The 24,419-nt window shown below is 52.5% G+C and overlaps 1 protein-coding gene across 2 annotated transcripts in view; it reads left to right on the top strand.

The window, feature by feature from the left end:
* The window catches only part of NOS1 (nitric oxide synthase 1), a 70,295-nt gene that overhangs the window by 16,510 nt on the left and 29,366 nt on the right, over positions 1-24,419 (top strand). For both annotated transcript variants that reach the window (XM_036013810.1, XM_028527734.2), the window contains exons 3-12: positions 7,934-8,062; positions 8,680-8,825; positions 10,242-10,404; positions 11,098-11,189; positions 14,289-14,430; positions 16,867-17,006; positions 18,232-18,406; positions 21,287-21,388; positions 22,693-22,887; positions 23,315-23,400. In XM_036013810.1, the coding sequence (XP_035869703.1) occupies positions 7,934-8,062; positions 8,680-8,825; positions 10,242-10,404; positions 11,098-11,189; positions 14,289-14,430; positions 16,867-17,006; positions 18,232-18,406; positions 21,287-21,388; positions 22,693-22,887; positions 23,315-23,400 (1,370 nt within the window). The remainder of the gene's footprint in view (positions 1-7,933; positions 8,063-8,679; positions 8,826-10,241; positions 10,405-11,097; positions 11,190-14,288; positions 14,431-16,866; positions 17,007-18,231; positions 18,407-21,286; positions 21,389-22,692; positions 22,888-23,314; positions 23,401-24,419) is intronic.

Raw genomic sequence — 24,419 nt, 5'->3', positions numbered from 1 at the left:
TCAGGCCAGCCATCCCTTACTTGATCTGGCTTATCACTAGAGTTAGACACCCAGGTTGGATTTTCCCCAAAAGTACCCTTAGTCCCCTCCCCTTTCCCAGGTTAGCCAGTGTTCTCCCAAGTGCCCTCGAACACAGGACAAGGACCTTCAACAGAGATGCTGTCCAGGAATTTATGTTGACCAGAGACACCCTCGGGCCCTGGAGGGGAGCAGAATCCAAATCTTGCTAATGTTTTACCTCCCCTCACCCAGGCCATCACCTGCTTGGTGATTCCCTGGGTCTTTGTAGGTCACTTGCCTGGGAGACCAGCCTGGCCTAGGCGGTCAGAGTCAGGATGGAGCCAGGAAGTGGGGCCTGAATCGCCGGGTGTTTGGGTTTGGCCCTGCTGGAATTTCCGCTTGTTTTGCTAACTGTTTATTTTAATAGTGAGTATATTCAACACACGCTATCCCAACTGTTGTCCGAGTGGGACAATGGCATTCTGGTTTGGGGTGAGTGACACCACTGCGCATATCATCCAGTGCCTCAAACTGTACGCAAGTTCTTTACCCAGATAGTCCAAGTTGGGTCAAGGTCATTTTTGTCTCTTCCCTTGGCAAATTCCTATCAGTGGCCAGAAACCAGAGATTCTCAGAGATCAGTAGATACGCAAACCACATCCACTTTCTGAGGGTCCTAGGATATTTTACTTTATTTATTATTTTGAGATTTTATTTATTTAATTTTAAAGAGAGGGGAAGGGAGGGAGAAAAAGAGGGAGAGAAACATCAGTGTGTGGTTGCCTGTCGCGCGCCCTCTACTGGGGACCTGGTCCGCAACCCAGGCCTGTGCCCTGACTGGGAATCAATCTGGAAACCCTTTGGTTCACAGGCCTGCACTTAATCCACTGGGCTATACCAGCCAGGGTGGGTCCTAGGATATTTTAAAGCCAAAGCATAATCACAAAGCTTGTGCATTCTAACCATTCACATTTAGCGATTTAATGCTTTTAATAAACTCACCATCCAATAATAATAGGCCATAAGATGATTACAGGATTTATTCTAAAATTAATTCATAGTACACATATACATTCTGGTCTGGTAATTGGACCACATTTAAGGTTGTCTAATAATATCTGGTTATCTCATGACGTCATTGCCATGATAAGCATCATCCCATTTGGAGAAAGAATCAACAGTCTAACCTAACGACCCCTCGTGTCCACAGGCCCTTGTCTTTGGACGCAGACTGTGATGGGTACGACTCCCAAGCACCCCTTCCGTAGTTCCCCTCCACAACCTATAGAACACTGACTGTAGAATTGTAGAATTGGGGGTGGGGGGAAGAGAGACACAGAGAGAGTAAGAGAATAAGCTATTTCAAGCTCCTGTGGAGTTATTATGAAGAACGAATCCCTTTAGAAATAATGCTTTGAACACATTGCAAGGAAATTAGGCTCCAAGGAATTAAACACAGTTGGTTAAGTGTTTTAAATAGCAATTTTTTAATTGCATAGATAGGTGTGGACCTGCCTGTATGCCGGTCTGCCTTCCCAAACCCTGAGCTGCAGCAGCAGCTCATAACTGGGTCACACGTGTTGCCCCGGGGGCGTGGTGCCCAGGGCGTGGTGCATGGAGGCGTGGTGCCGGGACCTGCAGCTGAGGGCACGGTGTGTGGCATCTGGCTCCTGGTGTGGATGGCTCGCTGCCCCCACTTGAGCAGGGGCCATGCGGGACAGGTGGCTACAGGTCTATAATGCAGGAGCTGTCGCTGGCATCAACAGCTACAGAAGGAGAAGCTACTCTCCCTGTACAGGTAGGACTTGCAGCTCCTGAGTCAGTTTCCCAGGGCTGTCTTAACAAAGCGCCCCAAACCCGGCGGCTTAAACAACAGATATCGGTCGTCTCCCAGTTCTGGAGGCCAGAAGTCTGAAATCAAGGTGCAGGCAGGGCTGGTTCGTCTGGGGGCTGCGAGGAAGGCTCTGCCCCAGGTCCCTCTCTGCGGCCTGCCGATGGCTGTCTTCTTGTTCCCATGGCATTCTCTCTGTACACGCACATGTCTGTCCCCCAACTTCCCTTCTTTATGAAAGTCATAGGGGATAAGGCCACCTGAATGACTCACTTTAACGTGACCACTTCGCTAACAATGCCAAATAAGGTCATGTTCTGAGGTACTGGGGGCTAGGATGTCAACACATGAATTCAGGGGGGACACAGTTCAACCCATGACAGTTCCTAAGGTGCTCTGTGTCTCACAGGTGCCTCCCTCCCTGCTGTCGAGCTCCTGGCCCTGCTTCACTGTGAGGCTCTGATGGTGACAGCCCGTTGGTGGGAAGGGCAGGGTGCTGGGCTTCTGTTTCTAGATCCTCCAGATTCTGATGTCTTCCTGCATTAAAACCCTGCCTCCCAGCACCTTCTCGTCACTCCTGCTTTCCCTGCCCAACTTCTGCTACAAGGCTCACCCCGCACCCACTTACATGAGTAAGTGAATGCTCCCGCATCCGTGTTGGCTTTGTCCTTTTCCTCCCGCCGTGGGGCTCTCCTCTGGCACCTCCATCTCCATCTCCTCCCTTCCTGTCCTGCCATCCTTTTCAAAACCCAACTTTGATAAGGTCATTCAGGCAGCTTCAGGGGTTCTTCATTCTCTACTAAGTCAAGACCAAAGTCTCTGGCTTAGCATTTAAGGAACTCCATTGTTTTGAAATGTATTTAGATCTTATACTAGTTGTCTTGAGCTGCCATAACAAAAATACCACAGACTGGGCAGCTTAAACGACAGGAAGTTACTTCTCACAGTTCTGGAGGCTGGATGTCCAAGGTCAAGTTGCCAGCATGGACACATTTGGTGAGGGCTCTCTTCCTGGCTTGCAGACAGCCACCTTTGCTGTGTCCTCGTGCAGCCTGCCTTCTGTGTGTGTGGGGGGGGTGGGGGGGGAGATGTCTCTTCCTCTTCTTTTAAGGGCATGAATCCTATCAGATTAGGGTCCCACCCTGATGACCCCATTAACCTTTATGTCTCCTAAAGACCCCATCTCCAAGTACAGTCACTTGGGGAGTTACAACTTTAACATACGAATTGGGACACAATTGGGTCCACAGCGACAGACCTGGAGTATTTGTTGAATGTGTACTACGTGTCGGGCACTGGTCTGGGGGTAGGGAGAGAACAGAGTGAGCAGTGGGGAGTCAGGAAACCGAATCCATACAGACAGATACCAATCCGTAAGATGTGGCTATGTGCATGCACACGCACATGCAGTAACTGCAAGCAGTGAGAAGTGCTAGGAAGGAAGACGAAACACAGTGAGGGTGGAGCGGGAGCGTAGTGTAACAGGTGTGGCCGACGTCTCCGGTCATTTAGCAAATGATCGGGAAAGATGTCTCACGGTGACATCTAGGGAGATGGAGACGTGCCACATCACTCAGAGTGCGACCAGTGGAACTCGGTGCTGTAGCTCAGGGGTCTGCAAGGTTTTTCCATGAAGAACGAGATAGGAAATACGTTTGGCTCCGTGGACCCTACCATCTTAGCCTCTGTCACCACTGCTTTCTCTGTCATTGTCTTGCAAAAGCAGCCATAGACAATATAGAAACAAGTGAACGTAGCTGCGTGCCAATAAAACTTTATTGGTGGACACTGAAATCTGAACTTCATGTAGCTTGCATGTATCATGAAATAATCTTCTTTTGAATTTTTTTTTTTACTTAAGCTAAAAAATGGAAAAAACCATTCTTAGCTCATAGGGAGTATCAGAGCGGGGGACAGGCCAGATATGGCCCGTGGGCCACAGTTCACAGACCTCTGCAGCTGTGTAGGGTGCTTCTCTCAGTTGTGGGGTGAGGCTGGGGACCCATGCAGGGCCCAGAACCCAAGCCCCTGGCACACAGTAGGTGCTCCACGTGTGTTTGTTAGAGGAGGGAAAGAAGGGAGGGGAGGGGAGGGGGGAAAGAATCCCGGTGTCAGAAGTCCTGCAACAAGCACCCTGGCTGCTGTGGCCCGGTTGGGAGCGTTGCCCGGCAACCGAAGGGCTGCCGGTTCTGTCCCCAGTCGGGGCACACACCTAGGTGGCAGGTCCAGTCCCGGGTCCGGACACATATGGAAAGCAACCAATCCATGTTTTTCTCACACGTGGATGTTTCTCTCTCCCTTCCTCTCTCTCTAAAAAACAGACCAATAAATAAGCTGTTTAGAACAAAGAGCGAAACCCTAGAGGTATGAATTACTGGCGTGGAGCCCCAGGCTGACACTGGCTTCACCTAAGTGTGTCTCTTCTCGGGCTCCACGACCGTGTCCTTGGGCCTCTGCGAAGCTGCATTGCCATTGCCGTTGCTGTAGCCTTTGAAACGCCTGCAAACTCAGAGCCCTCTCTCTGCATCTGTGAGCGGGCAGCCTCCCACAGAGCTTACCAGATCACATCAGTGCCTCCTGCCGCCTGGAAAGCTCCCATTGTCCACCCCAGACAGCAGTCCGGAAAAGCACACATGCAGCCACGGCCCAAAGCCCTCTTATGCCCTGTCCCCGGCGTAATGACTCACAAGTGCCACTAATCTGCATTTTTCACCAGAGCGCTCGGGTCCCCACTCAGAAAAGTCATTTGCATCCTCCGTCCAGGGCTGCTATATTAATCTCCCATTTGTCCCCTCTTGAGTCATCTAATATCACTGCTGGCTAATTAAAACATCAAAGCCCCAAGTACAACAGCCCTGCCGGAGGCCTCCTAATGGCGGGTTTCGAGTGTGCGGTTCAGCACAGCCCGGAGTGGAGAGTGGCAAGCCTGGTGCTCGGGCCCCCAATTACTCGGCTCGTAGTGACCACCCCTTGCACATCTGGAGCCTCAACAGATGGCCTCTGTTACTCGGCCTGTTAGCTCTGCTCCCTGCCAGTGAAGGCTGTAGGCGCCCACCCACTGGCCACACCCCACACCCCTGCTCCTGCCTCACTGCGCTCCCCACCCGTCTGCCCCCGCCCCCCGTCTCCTCGGGTGCTGAGTCCTGGCCTAACCCCACGCCAGCAGCACCTCCACTGTCCCCCCAGGATTCCAGTCGCTCCGGGGTGTTAACATGGATGGTCCAGACAGTTTCCAAGCTGGCTGCGTGATGCCTGGTATTGACGCAGGATGCCCAGGTGCCTCCCGCTCGGGCGGGGGAGGACTGGGGGCTCCTCGTGGTTGTTGGTCCCATCAGAGGAAGTTGTCACAACAGAGGCCTGCCCAGATGGGACTCCCATCACCTCTTGTCTGCCGGAGGAGACAGCGGTGGAGACAGAATCCTAAAGAGGGTTTAGAATGCCTTTGGAAGCCTTCGGAGGAGGTGGAGTGGTTTGTGCGCAGCCTCGCACGGGGACACGCGTGAAACACAGTCCGGCCGGACAGGAAGTGCCGAAGGGGGACCGGGGGAGGGACGCATCCAAACCCCTGTTCTCCTGCGCCCGGTCCGGTCGTGGTGCGGTGAGGGTGCCGACAGCGGTTACAGCAGCAGTAGTGCTAGACATGGTGCTAGAATTAGCGGAATAAGCACCCCGACTTAGGAGGTAATGGCTGACGTTTAGGAGGCAACTGCCATCGTCCAAGTGAGGGAGGACGGTGGCTTGGACAGAGGAGCGGAGGGATTCCGGAGCGATTTAGAAAGCTGTGGTGGAGGGGCGTGGGGGGTGGGTTCAGATGGGAGGTGACGAGGAGGATGTCCAGGACAGCGCCCACCTGTGGCCTGCACAGGGGCGTGGAGAGCGGTGCCCGGCACTGAGATGGGAACCCCTGGGGATGACTGGGCCTGGCCAGGGCAGGGAGGGGTGGGAGACCGTGAGTCACGCCCCTGCCGTCTGTTCTCTGCTACTGCTCCCTGCCAGGCGCTGCAGCTATCTTTCCTAACGGTGTGCGCTCGCCTGCTTCCTGCCCCCAAACTCCGGCACGGCGGCAGGGGTGCTTGAGCCCGGAGATGGCCACTGGCCTGCAGGTGGCTGCAATAGGCCTCTCCCCTCAGGACCTCTGCCCAGGCTGTTCTCGCCTGCAAGACCCTGCTGCTCCCCTCCTTTCTCTGGCTAACACCCACTTGTCCTGCAGGTCTTGACTGAGAAGCCGAATGTCTGGGTCGGGTGCCTCTTCCATGTGCTTCCACGGTCCCCTCCATCCTGCCAGTGTCCCATGTTGTTGCACCCATTGCTCTCGATTGGAGTGGCTCATTCACTTGTGAGTCCCCTTCTCGGTGGATGGTGAACTCCATGAGGGCAGAGATCACATCTGTCTACTTTGTCACAGTAGTCCTGCTCCTCGCCGCCTTGCCTAGCCCATCGGAGATACTCAGTAAACCCATGTTGAATGAGTGATGAACGAGTTAATGAATGAATGAATTAGGCATGATGGTCAAGAGGCGGGGTTGTCACACAGTTAGGGGCGTGGTTTGAGAATCGGACTGCCAGGAGTTGACTCCTGGCTCTAGCTTACTAGCTCTGTGATCTTGGACAATGTAGTTAACCTCCCTGTGACTCGGTTTTCTCATCTGTGAAATGGGGATAATAAGGTTTTTGCTTAGCGCATACTAAGTGCTCACTGAGTGGCAGTTTTCAATAGTAGTCTTTCAGAGTTCTCTGTGACTTCTGTCCTGGACTTAGCCCATTCGGTGTTAATCCACGGCTCCCTCACCCACCTCAAGTCCTCCGGGCTGATGTAAGTGGCCCCTACCTCCTTTCTGACCTCATTGCCTTGTACTCGCCATGACTCATCACTCCAGCCACACTGGTCGACTTGCTGGTCCTTTGAACTTAGTGTGCTCACCTCTGCCTCAGAGCCTTTGAACTTGCCTTTTCCTCCTCCACTTAGTCACTGTCACCTCCCTCTATTTCATATTCTTAGCGCCACCTGAAGTTATATTGTCCGTGTATTCTTCTACATACTCTCTCCATTTCTCCCACGACAGTGCTCCGGAGGGTCAAGGACTCTGTCTGCCTTGTTTACCAGAGTGTCCCCCGTGCCTAGCAGCACCGAGCACATCAAGGGGGCCCAAAGTATAGCAGCTGAAAGTGTGAATGCCCTGCCTCAAGGTCACTGCCCTTTTCTCTACCCTTTGGCATGCGTGTCACTCCTCCCCTGGCTCTTCTCCCCGCCCTGCTCAGCTGTCGCATCAGGGTTGCCTGCTGCCTCCCCTCACACGTTGCAGAGGGACTGATGCTTGTCTGATGCGCAGGCGCACCTCCGCCCACCAGGTAGGCAACTGTTCAGAAACGCCCGAGACAGAGTGTGGTCCTCACCCATGAGTCTGAAATGGAGGGGCCACCCCTGCTCAGTCCAGGACTTACTCACCCTCTCCTACTGGGAAGTTCGCTTCCAGTGGTGAAGGCGAATGGAGAACTGCAGGTGTTTAAGACAGAGGGAGCAGGAAGTGCAAAGGCCCTGAGACAGGGACATGGCTGGCATTTTCAAGAAGCAGAAACCTGAAATTTGGGGAAAATGTTCTGTGCAAATCTTTCTAGTTTAAACCACCTGTTTTCTCAGTACTTGCTAGAAACAGTGAGTTTGGACTGTAGCAGGGAGACCCAGAAAATGAGCTTGACCCAGTGTCAGGTTTGTAGCCCTGAGGGCTTAATTCTTCAGAGAAACTGATGGAGTCCTTTGGATCGCTTATTCATTCAGCAAACATCCACTGAGTCCCTGCTGTCTGCCCAATGGGTCAAGGCACCAGGGAGCTCCCAACCACATTTGGGCTCCTGACCCCAGTCCCCAGAGCAGAACCCAAAAGGCTCTTCCACGACGTCTCCTTCTGCATCAGTGGCAGGGCCAGGTTCCCGGACACCTTGCACGTGTCAGCCAAGGGGAGTCAGACCCCTCTCTCTCTCTGTGCAGACGGAGGGTAACTCTGAGCGGACTCCAGCAAGAGCAACGCCTCTCCCGTCCCCGTGGAGACAACGTCCCGGTGCCCTCAAGACCCTGCCTGATGCCCTCTCTTGTTCTCTCCTCAGTCCCCTGCTTCGGGAAGACAGTCCCCCACAAAGAATGGCAGCCCCTCCAAGTGCCCCCGCTTCCTCAAGGTCAAGAACTGGGAGACTGATGTGGTTCTCACGGACACCCTCCACCTTAAGAGTACATTGGTGAGTATCTCAGGAGGGTGTAGACCAGGATTTACCAACCTCAGCACTACCCACATTTGGGACCGGATAATTCTTTGTGGGGGGGACTGCCCTGTGTATCCACCCAGGGGACAACTGGCAGTATCTGAAGACATTTTGGGTTGTCACAGCTTCTGGGCTGATATCTAGTGGATTACAGGCCAAGAAGTGATGAAAGAGGCTCAGCCTCTTGATGGAGAGTTGCTATAAAGTCACATGGCAAAGGGTGTGAGTATAGGGAGGGGGAAATTAGGGCTATCCTTTGCAATCAGTGCACCTTAGATGTGTCCAAACAAGTCCCTGCAGCCACTCTGCGAGCACCTTGGGCGTCAGTACCAGGGGAGTGCTGGTCACAAAGCCCCTCTGCCCCCACTTTGCATAGAGCAAATGTTTTCAGAACCTTAAAATGCTGCTTAGGGTTCTTTACCTTGGCTGATGACCACGTCCAACCATGATTTGAAGCTGGTACTTGAGAAAGCTCCCTCGGGAACTCAAGGCCAGGTAAACCCCACCATGGACATCCACTGCGAGTCCGCAGCCCGATACCTGCCACGCTTGGCAAGACCAGGTGACAGCCCGCCTCTCCCCTTGCCGCCCAGGAGACGGGATGCAGCGAGCACATCTGCATGGGCTCCGTCATGCACGCTTCTCAGCAGATGCGGAGGCCGGAAGACGTCCGCACTAAGGAGCAGCTCTTCCCTCTCGCCAAAGAGTTTATCGATCAGTACTACTCGTCCATTAAAAGGCAAGTTCACGCTGACACTGGGGAGCCTGGGGTGAGTGACCGAGTGCTGGGGACGAAGACTTCAGTTCCACTTCAGGGCCACCTTTGCAGGCAGCCGAACCCAGACCTGAGTGTGAGGCCTCTGCCTGCCACACGGGCCCCCACGTGTTTTTGTTGGGTCTTCATTTGAAACATTTCAAGCAATTCCACACCCAGGTGTACACCCTAGAGAAACACACACACTTGTGCACGAGAAGGCACACATAAAAATGTTTACTGGAACATTCATAAAATAGGGAAAAAATTAAAATTAAAGAAGCAGCTGGAAACCACCTCAACACCCTCTGACAGGAGAATCCATTAAAGCATGTGGTGGTTTCCATATGAAATACTATACAGCTGTAAAAAATGAATGGGTTAGAACTCTGTGTGCCTGCAGGAATGAAGCTCACAAAAGAAAGAAAGGACACATTGGTAAAGCATACAGTCAACATCACCATTTATGGAAACATTTTTTAAAATTTTAGATTTTTTGTTTATTTTAAGAAAGAGAGGAAGGGAAGGAGAAAGAGAGGGAGAGAAACATCAGTGTGTGGTTGCCTCTGGAGCACCCCCTACTGGGGACCTGGTCTGCAACTCAGGCATGTGCCCTGACTGGGACTCGAACCAGCAACCCTTTGGTTTTCAGGCCTGCACTCAGTCCACTGAGGTATACCAGCCAGGGCTTATGTAAACATTTTAAACATGCAGAATATTACTAGACGTATATTTAATATATGCAGTACTATATATAGTAATACTATATATGCACGTTGGCAAAAGTATGAGAATGGTTAATGCCACATTCAAAATAGCAGTCACTTCTAGGAAGGAAGTGAGCTGTTACGGGGAAGTAGTTATCAAGGATTAATAATAATAGTTCTTATTTATTGCTTCTTATAATATTCTTATGTATTATTTCCTAGACTTGGGGCATGAGTGTTCATTATATTATTTTTTATGCCTTTTTATAAGTCTGAAATTTTTCATAATAATTTTTTTGACTTTCTAAAATTGAATTCATTGCCATCATTTAAAATTAGAAGTTTCCTTTTAGAAAAATTAGCTTCTGGTTTCATCTGAAAGATCAGGCGGCAGCGGGCCCCCATCACTCTCAGTGACAGCTGGGTGGAGCAGAGGGTGTCCGTCCCCGCTGGACCAGGCAGGGGCTCACCTGCTTACCGCAGACCCTGCCCAGCCAGTGCACTCACTGCTGCACCTCTGTGGGCATTTTAGTTGGCCGTCTCTGCTTCATGCTTGAACTATATTGCGTCCGGAGCTCAACTCGGACTTTCTGTGGCTTCTGGCCTCCTAGACTATCTCCCTCCTTTCACCAACCTCTAGTTTTGGGAGAGAAGGTGACACTCCTACCTCTCTTCCCCCCACCCCCCCACTCAGATTTGGCTCCAAAGCCCACATGGAGAGGCTGGAAGAGGTGAACAAAGAGATCGAAACCACCAGCACCTACCAGCTCAAAGACACGGAGCTCATCTACGGGGCCAAGCACGCCTGGAGGAATGCCTCCCGCTGTGTTGGCAGGATCCAGTGGTCCAAGCTGCAGGTAGGCCGTGAGGCTCAGATTCCTGACGAGCCCTTTGGTGGAGGGGGTGACGGGTGGAGGGGGGAGGGATGAGCTTCACAGAGGCTCAGCTCCTACCAACGGCATCTGGAGGCCACGGTGAACTACCAGACGGTCGTCATGGGGTCCCAGATTCTCAGGTCATGGCCAAACCTGGCTTAGAGTCATGTCTTCTTAAGCCAACACAGTAAACACTGTGTTCATTTTTTAAATGAATTTGCATACCTCTTGGTTGGACTTACACACTCCACTTTACTACAGACCCCACCACTCCCTTTTGTGTTACACCTACTGTCTTTGTTTGTCTATATTATTTGCCTACTCACTCAAAACATCAGAGTCTAAGTGCCCTGGTATGATTTTTTTTCCTCTGAGGAATAGTTTCAAGTTGGAAGTAGATTAGTTTTCAAACTCAAGGGTTTCTTGTTTGGTTTTTGTTTTTTTAATCACTGATAGCCTTATAGGAAACAATAACTAGCCCACTAAAAGTCTCTGCTTTCCTCACCATCCCTTCGCCACGTCACCCACACTCCATGCCTACATTTTACGGGGTTTTTCCTGGTGCGATGGGGCTGCAGCTGGAGTGGCTCCGGGCTCTCCTCCAATGGGAAAGGCTGCCCTGGGGGAGCCGAGGAGGGATGGGAGGCCACCAATCCCATGATGCTCCTCTTCCAGGTGTTCGATGCCCGAGACTGCACCACGGCTCATGGGATGTTCAACTACATCTGCAACCACATCAAGTATGCCACCAACAAAGGGAACCTCAGGTGAGCTGACCAGCTTGGGGGAGGGGAGTCCCCCCAGCGCTGACTCTGAAGTCTGGAGTTGGCTCACCTGCCAGGGAAATACTCCCCTCACCCTCTCGGGGAGATAGAATAAGCTGGGAGTGGTGGCCTAGCATCCTCTGTTCCACCACCTTGTCCCTTGTCTTTGGGAGAAACAGACCCCCGTGTGTTTGCAAAGCTACAGCAGGATGGGATGTTTCTCATTCCTGGGAACAGGAGAATCCCATTGCCAGAGGTGACCTGCTTTTACCAGCTCCCGCTCTGCTGCCTGGAACAGCCTCAGAATCCCCCTTGGTCGAAAAAGCAATTAATTTTTCTTCCTGCTGCTGTGGGGACCGCTTCATCAGGTTCCACTGAGCCAGCTCCTCTCGCCCCACTTGAAGAACAAAGCCATCAGGAGTAGGCCAAGGCAGGAAGGCCAGGTGTGGTCTGGTGGCTTTCACACTGGCCAGTTGCAACTGGGAAAGGAGCAGCTAGAAGGGCACAGCTGGGGCCCCACAGACGGGCGGTTATCCTTGCTAATGCTGCCTACTCAGTCCCCTGCCCTGATCTGTGCCCAGCTCCTGAGGACCAGCCCCATCTCAAGGCCACTGCAGGGATATTCCCATGAGCCCCCAGGCCACACTGAGCTCATCCCCCAAGTGGCTTGTTGGCATGAAGCATGGGTTCTCTTGCATGAGTCTTCTCCTTGAGAAGGAAACAGTACTTGGCAGCCGAGCCTGCCAGTAGGAGAAGGGCCTATAACCCAAGTCCAGGCCTGCGTGGGGAATTAGCACCGTGGACTCGTGAACAATGCGGTTTCAAGTGCACAGGCCACTTGGACGCAGACTTTTTTCAAGAAATGCATAAGATGTACTTTTCTCTTTCTAGTGATTCTTTAAATAGTATTTTCTCTTCTCCAGCTTGCTTCAGTCTAAGAATACAGAATTGTAACACACGTAACCTACAAAAGCGTGTTGGTTGTCTGTGTTCTCGGTAAGGCTCTCAGGCAACAGCAGGCTGCTGGGAGTTAAGTTTGGGAGAGTCAGAAGTTAGCCGTGGGTGTTCGGCTGCATGGGGTGAGTGCCCCCGAACCCCACATCGTTCGAGAGTGAACCGTGTGTCCTTCCACTCAGAGAGCCCGCCGTCCAGAGAACACCTGCGTACCCTGAGCACTGACGGAGGGCTTGCTTGGGGGATCAGCCTCACGGAGCTTGTGGGCCATTCTGGCAGTTCTCCAGCGACGCTGTGACAGGGTGATGCAGGCAAGGGGGGCTGCCTCACAGTCCAGGAGCGCCCCTCCACTTCGGGGAAGTCTCCATGGGATCTTCTACTGAAGAAAATAATTCAGCTGACTTTTTTTACAAATGTTAAAACCACACATTTAGACACATACATAAGAGCATATATGCCATGTATAGAAATAATCTAAACATGGGGGAGAAAAGCAGACAAGAGAAAAGAATGGAGGGGAGAGAGAGAAAAAATGTTAAGTACTTATTTACTTATTAAAACATGAGTGAAACTAAAGAGAGGGAGAGAGACATTGATGTGTTGCCTCTTGCACACTCTCTACTGGGGACCTGGCCCACCACCCGGGCATGTGCCCTGCCTAGAAATGGAGCCAGTGACGACCTGGCTTGTAGGCTGGTGCTCAGTCCACTGGACAACACCAGCCAGGATGACAGAGACATAATTTAAACAGTGTGGGCCGTTGGCGCCTCTGTGTATTGAGATTAGGCCTAGGAGACGCAGGAGCGGAGAGGTGTGCGTGTGTTGTATTTCTGCTGTTGGTCTCAGTTCCTGCACACACAGGGTGTGATTCTGGTGTTTCTAAACATGCTTTTTAAATATGTACTTATTACACAAACACCCTGTATCTGGTGCTCAGCCGAAGAACCAGACATGTGTTCTACTGCCGGAGGGAAAACTGGTGGTTTGACTCATCTTGGGTTGGTTCCCAATATGGCACGTTTGCTGGGAGGTTTGTAGGAGCATCGCTGGTTCTTTGTGACTTTTACCTTCAGCCCCATTCTAGACTCTCCACCAGGTGCATTGCGTCGATGCGATACTGTCCTGTGCAAACAGTGAGGCCAAAATGTGCTCAGAAAGAAGGCCATGGGAACCAGGTGGGACAGGGGACACTCTGTGGAGAAAGGGGATTTGTGTCGGGGCTTGACTTTGGAAGCCTGAGAACAGGGAGGGATTCCAGACGAGGGGGACAAAGTTCCAGAGGCAGGATGTGTGGGGGAGAAGGTCTAAGCAGCGGGCTGGACCCACGATGTGGCTCTGGTACTGATTGATACAAGGCATAGCTTGGGACTCGGTCCACCAAGGAGACCAATGGATCCAGGTGGCAGGAACTCCTGGTGTGAAATAACATTGAACTACCTCAGGAAAAGTTATCTCCTTTGGTTTTTTTTAATCCTTCTGGTGACACCAAGCAGAAAGTCTTGGTTTGGTGCTCACCTGCCGTTAACGCCTCTCTAGCCCTGCTGATCTCCTTGTAACACACAGAGGCAGGCCTCCTGCCAGGTGCCTTCAGCAGGCGACACCTCTCATTTAGTAACAGTACACGGTGTCCACGTTGCCTAGTTAGGAGGGCGAGGCCAGTGGCGGTCTGTAGTTTCGGAGGAAAGAAATGTGAGTACAAATGAAAGGTGATCTCTTTTTCAGTCGTGAATCTGTAGACTTTGTTACGGAATGGGAGGGGTGAGAGCAATGGTGGTAATTTGGAAGGAGAGGGATTAGAACTAGAAACTGATGGTCCATTCTCAGTGGGAAGCAGAGTTTGTTTTTCTTTCCCTGGAGATTACCTGCTGCATGAGAACTCCCTGAAAAACTAGCCTGTGTCAAGTTGGGTAAAAGCCACATATGAGAAGTACTCTTTTCCTTTGAGCCTCCCGTCCTCCGCCCTTCCTGAGACGGGCAGTGCCCTGGAGCAGCAGCGCAGGGTCCTTCCCTCCCTCCCAACAGCTGCTCCTTGGGCCCTGGGGACCGTGGCCCAGCTATGTAGTCATTGGCTTGGGTGACACCTGGGCAAGATGTCACCCAAAGTGCAAGCCCCACCCTAATGCCAAGTGTCCCCTTCCTCCACCACAGGTCCGCCATCACCATATTTCCCCAGAGGATCGACAGCAAGCATGATTTCCGAGTCTGGAATGCCCAGCTCATCCGCTATGCCGGCTACAAGCAGCCTGACGGCTCCATCCTGGGGGACCCAGCCAACGTGGAGTTCACGGAGGTGTGTGCCCCCCAGTCCGTGCCCACCTGGGCTCTCATTTCCGCCCCCAAACTGCTTTCATCCACAGACTTTTCTTAGTGAAAGTTATCGTCACAGAGAGAGCAGCAATAGGGCCATTGTTTCTTCCTCCCCAAACCTCCTCCTCCCTTCGGCTGCCCCCAGCCCAGCTGATTCTTTACAGGGGGTCAGTGGGTCGTTTTCATGCCATCACCTTGCCCGACCTCATGATGGGAACCATTGTTCCATTTCACAGATGGGGGGGCTGAGTCTCACCAAGGCCAAAGGAGTTATCCCAGTCAGTAAGCGAACAGAGGGAAAGCTAGAAGTATAGTCCAAATCTCCTGCCTTTCCCCTGGAGGAGAGGAGCTGACGTATGGAAACCATATCTGGCACCCACATTTTCTGAGTTGGGGAATATGTCAACCTCATCATTCATTCATTCGGTTGTTGATGCAACAATTCCACCCACACAACCCTGTCTGGGTGGGCTGGACTGTCCATGGTACCTGCACAGCCCCTATTGCTGGCAGCCCAGGTCAACTCATAGAGGCCACCAGGAACACAAACACCACCATCCAAGGCTCCTTCCAGGGGGTGATGCGGCCAGGTAGCCCAGCTAAGGCGTAGCAGCTTACGGCATCTGTGCCCACAGGAGACCCATGCCTACCAAGATCTCAGGCACACAGGCCTGGGGACCCCCCTTATTGATCACCCACTCGAAGCCAATTGAATGGCATCTTTGTCTTTTCTTCAACCACCCCCCGCCCCGAAAAAACTCCACCCAGTACCTCCCCCAAAAGGAGCTGGCAAGGCAGGGCTGCTGTTCCTTCAGTTGCTGCTGACTTCACTTGCGTCTGGCTTTTCTTATTGAAGTGTTACTACCCAGGGAGGGGCTGTAACCAGGCAGAGCAGGAGTCAAACCTGTGCGGGTTTAGAGTTAGCCAGACTCTCCGCTTCGCTTGGCTGAGTGCTAACCGAATACTAGGCTGACCCTGTTCCTGCAGCCGCCGGAACATGAACGCCACGGCCCCTTCTTTCCTTCTGCCTCCAGAAACCTCACCGACAGGACACGCTCTCCTAAGCCCATAACTCCACACTGCCTCTCTGTACCAGCCCGGCGGGGGGTGGGGGTCACCCCAAACATGGCCACGCTGACCATCTCTTGAAACCCTCTGGCCTGAGCCGTCCAATGCGGCAGCTCCTGGGCACGCGTGGCTAGCGGGCGCTCGAGATGCGGCGGGTTCGGATGGGGATGGGCGGGTCTCCGTGACAGAAACAGGAAGCAGACGGGCACATACCTCACTAACAGTTTCTGTCCTGATTACGTGGTGAAAACAATATAGTGGATGACATTGCACTAACCTGTTGATTACACTTACTAATAAGTTAATGCATTTATTGGGTTAATAAATATATTTAACTGTATGTTAAATAGTTTTAAGTATGCTACTATTAAATTTTATTTTAAAATTTATTATTGACAAATAATTATATCTAATACATCTGATGAGATGTTATATATTGTATATTTCATATATTTAAGATTTTATTTATTTTTAGAGAGGGAAGGAGGGTGGAGAGAGAGGGAGAGAAACATCAATGTGCGGTTGCTGGGGGTCATGGCCTGCAACCCAGGCATGTGCCCTGACTGAGAATCGAACCCGCAATACCTGGTTTGCAGCTCGTGCTCAATCCACTTAGCTACAGCAGCCAGGGCACGTATTTCATATATTTATTGAATTAAGTAATTTCAATGTCAAATATAGTATTAAAATATATTGAAACCGATGCTGTATTTAATACAGTATTAATAAATTAATATTGATACAATTGATATATGATCATTAACAATTACTTAATAATTAAATATTGAAATTAAAATAGATATAAAATTAATACATTTAAATTATTTTTACCTTTTTTGTTTTCCTTCTTTCAATGTGGCTACCAGAAACTTTTAAATTACGTGATGGGGCTTGTGTTATGTTTTGATTGGACAGCCCCTCTCACAGGTGCGTTTTGGGCACAGGCTCTGGTAGACGCGCCTTCCTCGTGTCTCAGGCTCCCGGTGCAGACACGTTCAGGGCAGTGCCCACCGTGGGCCGGGCCCTGTGCACACGGGCGCTGCCAGTGCAGACCCAGCCTTACCCTCTGGGGCCCCCCGGTGCGCAGGGCAGACCCAGAGCACATAACAAGGCGTGGTGCTGGGGCTCAGGTCTGCCCTCTGTCCCATGGGACCACAGACGTGATGCTGGTTAGGCGGCGATGCCAGGGAGACCTTGCTACTGGAGGCGGCGTGGCCCAGAGCCTCCGGAAGAAGGGGCTGCTGGTGGGCTCGTGCTTGGGTCTTTGGCCCTCCCCCAATGCCATCATGTTTGGAGGGTGGGGGCCTGGTGGCCAGACCTGGAGGCCTGACCTGGCCTGGTCTGTGTGCAGATCTGCATACAGCAGGGCTGGAAACCCCCGAGGGGTCGCTTCGACGTCCTGCCACTCCTGCTCCAGGCCAATGGCAACGACCCCGAGCTCTTCCAGATCCCTCCAGAGCTGGTGTTGGAAGTGCCCATCAGGCACCCCAAGTAAGAGGGCCTGGCGTGGAGTGGGTGGGGGTGGGTGGGTTTGCCCGGTGGCCCCCTCTGCCCATCCCTGTACCCCCTGGCTCTCTCCCCAGCCCAGACATAGGCTGAAAGGGGGTCTTGCTTCCAATCCCCACCATGGGGCCTGGGCACAGTGGACCCCCAGAATCAATAACCCTTTCTTGACCTGCCTGGGGACTGTCATCTTTTCTGAGTCATCACCCCCTCCTTACGCTGCTCCTCAGCTGTCACCCTGGACCTGCCCTTTCCCAGCCCGAAGGGTCGGATGAACGGAAGCACCTACTGCCTCATCACAGGCACAAATTTCAGACAGAGGGGGCCGTGTAAAGCTCTGTGTGACCTGGTGCGGGTCGAGTCCAGCAGGATTGGGAGTCGGGAGGGAGCTGCGAGCCCTGAGCCCTGAGGCCAGCCACGCAGGCAGAGCTCGCGCTGTGAGAGCGAAGGACGTCCACAGCGGGGCCCTGGGCTCGGGGGCAGACAGAGGCAGGCGCTGAAATCTCAGTAATCAAGATAAATAATACTTGAATGCAACAATTTTAAAAAATCAACATTCATTTTTTTTTAAATCTGTGATGCACAATGTGTCATTTTAAATGGAGACAGGATCCAGCTCAGGGCTATTAGAGAGAGTCAGGCAAGTGCAGTGTGGAATCCTGTCGTTATTTAAAATTTCAATCACACCCAAATGAAAACTAAAGTTCAATAAGTTCTGCGATCGAAATTTTATGGTGCCCAGAGGCATGAGGTGAACTGACCCCACCCAGGCTGGACCTCGTGGAAGGCTTGCCAGAGTAGACAGTATTCTAGCTGAGAATTCAAGTGTAAGGGCTGGACAGACACAGAAGGAAGAGGGAAGATCCTGGGACGAAGGAACTGCTGTGCACAGGCCCTGGGGTGGAAAGGAACTCACTTTCTCATGGACTAACTTTCAAAGAGGGTTTGGGAGGTAAACAGCAGCCCAAGGCAGTGGTTTCCAGGCCTAGATGTCCATCCAAATCACCTGGGAAACACGTTAAAATGCACATTCTCAGGCCCCAGCTCTGAATCAGATTCTACAGGTCTGGAGCAGAGCCCAGGAATCAGGTCCGACAGAGTCAGGCCCAGTCCGGCGCTGGCATTCCGGCTTCCCAGACTGAGGATGTCCCACCCGTCACCTGCCTGTGAGACTCCCACCCCATGGTGAGCCGGGTCGCCTTGCTTTCCACAGGTTTGAGTGGTTCAAGGACCTGGGGCTGAAGTGGTACGGCCTCCCCGCTGTGTCCAACATGCTTCTGGAGATTGGTGGCCTGGAGTTCAGCGCCTGCCCCTTCAGCGGCTGGTACATGGGCACGGAGATTGGCGTCCGTGACTACTGTGACAACTCTCGGTACAACATCCTGGAGGTGAGCTCCCTCCTTCGTCACCATGACAGGGAAGCACGAGGCACACGGGTGGGCTCGGCAGTCCTGCCCCACAGCCCAGCTTTGGGGCTGGGAAACTGACAGTGGGTGAAAACGGAGCCTGCGATCCAGGGGAGCCCCTGGCAATTCCGGAGACATCCGGGGCACCAGCAGTGCAGGTGCTGTGTACTGTGCGCTAGGCACTGTCCGAAGCACTTGGCATGCATTACACGCTCATTTAACCCTTACCACAACCTCCAGGTGTGAAAAACCCCTTTCACAGATGAGGAAACCAATGCCTTCGCAGGGATGAAATGACAAGCTCAAGGTCACGTCACCAGCTAGTAGCAGAGCTGAGATGGGAACCCAGTCTGACTTTATGGTCCAAGTTCATAACCACTGCCTCTCAGTGTCAAATTGTTAGAAGGGTTTGAGAATGACCCATGAACTTGGGATACTCTCTGTCTCTTTTCTGAAAAATAAGGGGGAAGGGCTGGCAGTGGTTTGCACCATGCACATTTCCCAGGGGAGGGTCTGACTTCTGGGCCGAGCCACTGTCATCTGCTTACAAAGTGCTGGGGCTGAGTGCTGCCCATACTCAGCTGTGGTGAGGATGCCGGGACTGCTGCAGCCGCCTCAGCAAATGCTGCTGTGGTTGGCCTTGTTTCCAAACGGGGCATGGAAAAGCAGAGAAGTGAAGTTCCCGGCCTGTGTCACACAGTAAGTAAGGTAGAGTCGAGATTAGAACCCAGAACCAAGCACTGGGGTTACGTGGTTAAAACCCATAGGCGTTCCCGTGGATGGACCTTGAGGACATCATGCTGAGTGAGCTGACTCAGAGAGGTGAAGACTAGTGCTGTGCGGTCTCGCTCACATGCGGGGCCTAAAACGCCAAACGTGTAAACACAGAGAGTACAATGGTGGCTGCCAGGGGCGGGTGCACGGGAACTGGGGAGATGTTTGAGTTAAACAGATAAATAATTTCTAGAGACCCCAAACCTGGTGATTATAGTCAACAATCCTGAGCATCAACGTCAGAGTTGTTGAGAGACTAGATCTGAATTGTTCTCACCACAAAAAAGAATTGTGTGACGTGATACGGGTGTTAACTAACGCCATAGTGGTAACGGTGTTACAGTATATAAATGTATCCAACCAACACCTTGAACTTGCACAATGTTATATGTCCATTGTAGCTCACTTTTTTAAAAAATTCCCATGGGTGCCAGCCTGGAAAACAGAAGCCGGGGTCCTCAGACTTGGGGAGCTTACTGATGCCCAGGGTCCCGCTCCTTGGGATGGATGTAATTGCTCTGTAGCCCAGGGGATGGGGGGTGTGCTTCAGCATTTTTCAAAGCTCCCTAGAAGATCTACTGGGGCAGCTACTGGTCTGTACAGACCAATGATAAGGAAGGAAAAGACATTTCAGGCAGTTTTCACAGAGATGCCTGTAGTGACATTCAGGGATTTTTTAAAGGCATATAGTTCTTTTTTCCCTGCAGCTAATTTCTTTTCTTTAACCAGAATGCTGTCAATGCTATAGAAGTAGCAATAGCAGCATGACTGGCAGACATACTCTCCTCTTTTATATACTAATTCCAGTTTTGTATGTATTTATGTAGAGCAGCAGGCTTTATATGTGTTTGCTTTCTGTGTGTGTCTCCGCCAAAACACCCCGAGCAGAACCTAGCGCCTGAAGCCCCAGAGGAGTGAATTAATAAGTCTGCTTCTGTGAGCTTGCTTGCATTCCAACTGTACCGGGTAATGCCCCGAGATGGCCTGCCACCCCTGCCTCCAAGTCCACCTGCCATCGTGGACAGATGTTGACAGCTGAGGCTGGGAAGCGATTTACCCAAAGCTGAGAAAGTGTCGCCTTCTAGCCCCATAATGAGGCCTGGGTTCCCATGAGTGACTAGAGTTGACAGAGTAAGTGAAAAGCAAGGCTCTAATTAGTGGATTTGCTCCTGGGTCTTCCCCATGCTTGACACCAGCCCCCGCGTCAGCTGGAGCTGGACCAGAAATGGCAGGGGTTGTTTTTCCCAAGCAGTTTTGCCAAAGGAGTCGGCCGGTTGGGGAGCCGCTGCCAGGCCTTGGGAGTAGGCAGCTCCCTGGGCTCCAGCTCTGAGGCACCTCTCTGAGCCTCAGTTTCCACATCTGTCAGACGGGGTCAGGCCAGTGCCCCCACAAGCTCAAGCTTCCACGGTCTGGATTGAAAGCAGTGGTCACTCGGGGGTGGAGCGGGTTGGGTGGGGAGCTTGTCCTCCTGGAAAGTAGATGATGTTACTCCTGGACCCACACCCCTGCTTAAAACCTAGCCACGACCCCCTTTGTCACATTTGGAATAAAAATCCTGGCTCCTTGGCACATCCTTCAAGATCCTGCATGACCCAATCCTGCCCTTCCAGCTAACTCCCCAGCTCCCCACCCTCCGTGCGCACTGGCTTCTTCCTGTGTCTCAGATGCTGCCAGCCTGGACCCTCCCCGGGGCTTCGCACGTGCCACCTCGCTCCCTAGAGCCTCCCCTCCCCCATGGGCAAGTGCCTCGCTCGTTCTCATCGTTTCGGTCTCCCCTAGTAGGCCGCCTCCACAGTGGGCCTGCCCCCATCCCTCCTCATTTTAGTTTTTATAGGCATTAGCACTGAACACAACATGAACTGTCCGTCTCCCCCACTGGAAGGTCCGCTCAATAATAAATGACCAGCCAGGTCTCTCTAGTTTCCCGCTACCACTAGGTCCTCAGTAGGAAATCTTCAGAGTGAGTGAATCAGTCTGCCAGTGAGTTCATTAATTAATTAAGAAGTTCATTCATGACGCTAGCTGGCCCTGTCCCTCCTTAGGCTGAAGTGTCCCAGCCTGTGAGCCTGTGTTTCCTTCCCCTTTCAGGAGGTGGCCAAGAAGATGAACTTGGACATGAAGAGGACGTCCTCCCTGTGGAAGGACCAGGCGCTGGTGGAGATCAACATTGCAGTCCTCTACAGTTTCCAGGTAGTGCCGGGGCCTGGCTGCCGGGCCTCAGAGCAGAACTAACCCTTTCAGGGCCTTGGGGCGCAAGGGTCAAGAGCCCTGACTGCCAGGAACCACCTCTTGGGGGGATCTGTTCGCCAGCGGGGTGGGCATGCCTTGCTCGCCATTGTCCATCTTGGCGTGGACCGTTTGAGAGGGAGATGACCCATAGGGAGGCAGTGACTTGTCGCCTATGATTTTTCAGATTGGACGTGGCAGGCCTCAGCTGTGTCTTCCTTAGGGACTCAGACTGTCCCCTAACAGGGACACATATGGCCCCTTGATGCATGCAGCCCCATGGTAGATGGCAGAATGGTATAAAATTTATCATCAAGAGCAAAAGAGGGGCACTGCCAATACTTGTGCTGGGACAGTGGGCATCAGCCAGGGTTCTTCTGGGCAAACCAGGAGACAAACAGAAGTCACAGTCTATAACTGAGACGAGCTCTGTCCCCTCCCGGGGTGGGCAATCTGGGAAGCTGGACCCTCCTGGACATACCTGGGAGGCACACACAGTAGAATGAACATACCCAGTCTCAGACACACGAACATAAACCACAGGTCCCCACGTCGGGAGCCGGGTGAATGGGGGCACCGAGAACATCCCGGGGAGAAGACACATTGACGTGGGGCCGGGGAGGGAGGGCGATTCAGGAGTGCTTGGAAGTGGTGCAGTGCGGTGTGGTTGACCAGCGTGGAGACCGATGAGCCTGAGAGAGCAGAGGCTCAGGAGATGAGCCATTAAAAAAGACGAGTTCAGCGAGGGGGCAAAGGTTGTGGACAGAGAGGGAAAGCGGTGACTAGGTAAGGTGTGAATCCCAGCTGGCTGGGCTGCCGGACAGGCCACCGGCTCTGCTATGACGGCCTTGTTTTAATTTTAATCAGCTCAACTTCATTCGTTTACATGTTGTAAGAGGATTTTTTTGGTATTACCGCCATAAATGGAGAGCCGAGATCAATTGCTATAAATAGAAGAGAATTGTAAATTTAATAAATAAACAAATATAAGAAATAACAAACCAAAGTTCTTAAATTCTAACCAGATAGGAGAGAGGTTCTTTCTCCTCATTTGAAAAACAGGGGGTGGGAGAGGAGCAAGGAAGACTGGTAGCAAGAGAGGCGGTCAAGGCGCCCCGGCACCAACCAGAGGCCTCCCCTGGGTGCGGCCGGGAGGGGAAACGCAGAGAAGCTCTGGGCACTGCCTGAAGTCATCGCCGCTCTGTGGGGGAGCCCTGAAATCCCCAGCCTTCTTACCTCCTGACACCTCGTCCCCTCCCCACCCGCAGAGTGACAAGGTGACCATCGTTGACCACCACTCGGCCACCGAGTCCTTCATCAAGCACATGGAGAATGAATACCGCTGCCGGGGGGGCTGTCCCGCAGACTGGGTGTGGATTGTGCCCCCCATGTCTGGCAGCATCACCCCTGTCTTCCACCAGGAGATGCTCAACTACCGGCTCACCCCCTCCTTCGAGTACCAGGTCCTGCGCCCTCCCTGCCTCTGTTCATGCTAAGTCTCTGGTGTCCTTGTGTCTTATGCTTGGAGCAGGTCTCAGTCCAGGTTAGCCCTTCAACACTCAAGTGCTCAGTAGCCATACTTGCTTGGTGGCTACCACACTGGACAGCACAGGTCCCGCTGAAAGACTAATGGAGATGAAAGGAGTAGTCTGGGGCCTCAAGGAAAGTATTCAGGAGGGACCGAGGGCTGAGTCGGAGGGTCTAGCAGGACAACACAGGGAGGCTAGACCAGCCACTCTGCTCGAGGACCTCTGTGGTCGCCACCAGCAGGACCACTCCCTTCAGGGCTGGGGGTTGGGCATGGCTGGGCAGCCACAGGCTCCTGGGCGGTCCTGAGCATGTCCCGAGAGGAGCCAGCTCAGCGTGGTAACCTTAGTCCTCTCTTCCCAGCCTGACCCTTGGAACACCCACGTCTGGAAAGGCACCAACGGGACCCCCACAAAGCGGCGAGCCATTGGCTTCAAGAAGCTGGCAGAGTGAGTCTCCTGGAGTAGGTGGGAGATGCACGTGCCCCCAGACTCAGAGAACCCCAGGGAAGGAGGCCAGGCAGACGGCCGTGCCTCTGACTTCCTGTGTGAGAGATCTGTCCTTTCCCTGGCCCGGCCCCCAGGCCTTCTTCGCCTCCCAGTCTGGGGTGTGAACATCCCACAGCACTTCTTCCCAGTTTCACTTTGCTCATCCAGTTTCGTAAATTATTTTGTGGAGGCAGCAGTGTGTTGGTAAACCATCTTTCCTAATAATAGTAATATTAAAAGTAGTAATAGTAGATTTGTAATGTTTGCCCATTGCTGCAGTATAAATACTCCTGCTGCGGCCAGTTTTAAGCTACCAGTAGGAAGTCGTTGAATCCGTAGCAGCCAGGAGCTCCAGAGGTCACTGCTCACCAGGGGTGTCGACCTTTTGGCGTCTCTGGGCCACACGTCAAATACACAAACACTAACGAAAGCTGATGAGCGGAAGGTTTACCTAAAACAGGTTTGTAAGCAACCAGCCTCAGGGAGCAAGCACAGCCTGTGGCTTCTGTTCATTTCGGCTGTCTCTGGGAGCAGGAGGGAGGGAGAACTCTAAAACATTAATTGCACTATTAAGTTTGGGGTAGAAACAATGGAAGTTAATTATAGCTGCTTTTTAATGCTTCCATCATTCAAAGGGAACCACCCCCCCCACCAGGCACCTTTTATTCCTCTCTGTTTCTCCCTCTTAGCCCAACCAAGCGCTCCTGCAGCGTGGGTGGTCTCCCCACTCTAAAAAATGATGAATTTACCACCAATAATCCCCAGGTGGGAGTAATTAACAATTTGTCTGCGGGGAGATGCCTACTGAGAACAGGGATGCCTGCTCAGAAGGTGAGCCCAGACGTTCTGAGGCTCTGGCCTGCCTGCCACCCCCAGGCCCTCGTGGGCAGGAAGACAGAGCAGGGCTTCCGAACTCTCCATTTAACCGCAGAGCCAGGACTTGACACCTGCACCCCAAGTGCTGGCAGCATCTTTCCACT

The sequence above is a fragment of the Phyllostomus discolor genome, chromosome 13, assembly GCF_004126475.2.
Source record: "Phyllostomus discolor isolate MPI-MPIP mPhyDis1 chromosome 13, mPhyDis1.pri.v3, whole genome shotgun sequence".
Taxonomy (NCBI): Eukaryota; Metazoa; Chordata; class Mammalia; order Chiroptera; family Phyllostomidae; genus Phyllostomus; species Phyllostomus discolor.
Note: the sequence above shows the minus strand (reverse complement) of the source record. Positions and strands in the feature narration are given on the sequence as shown.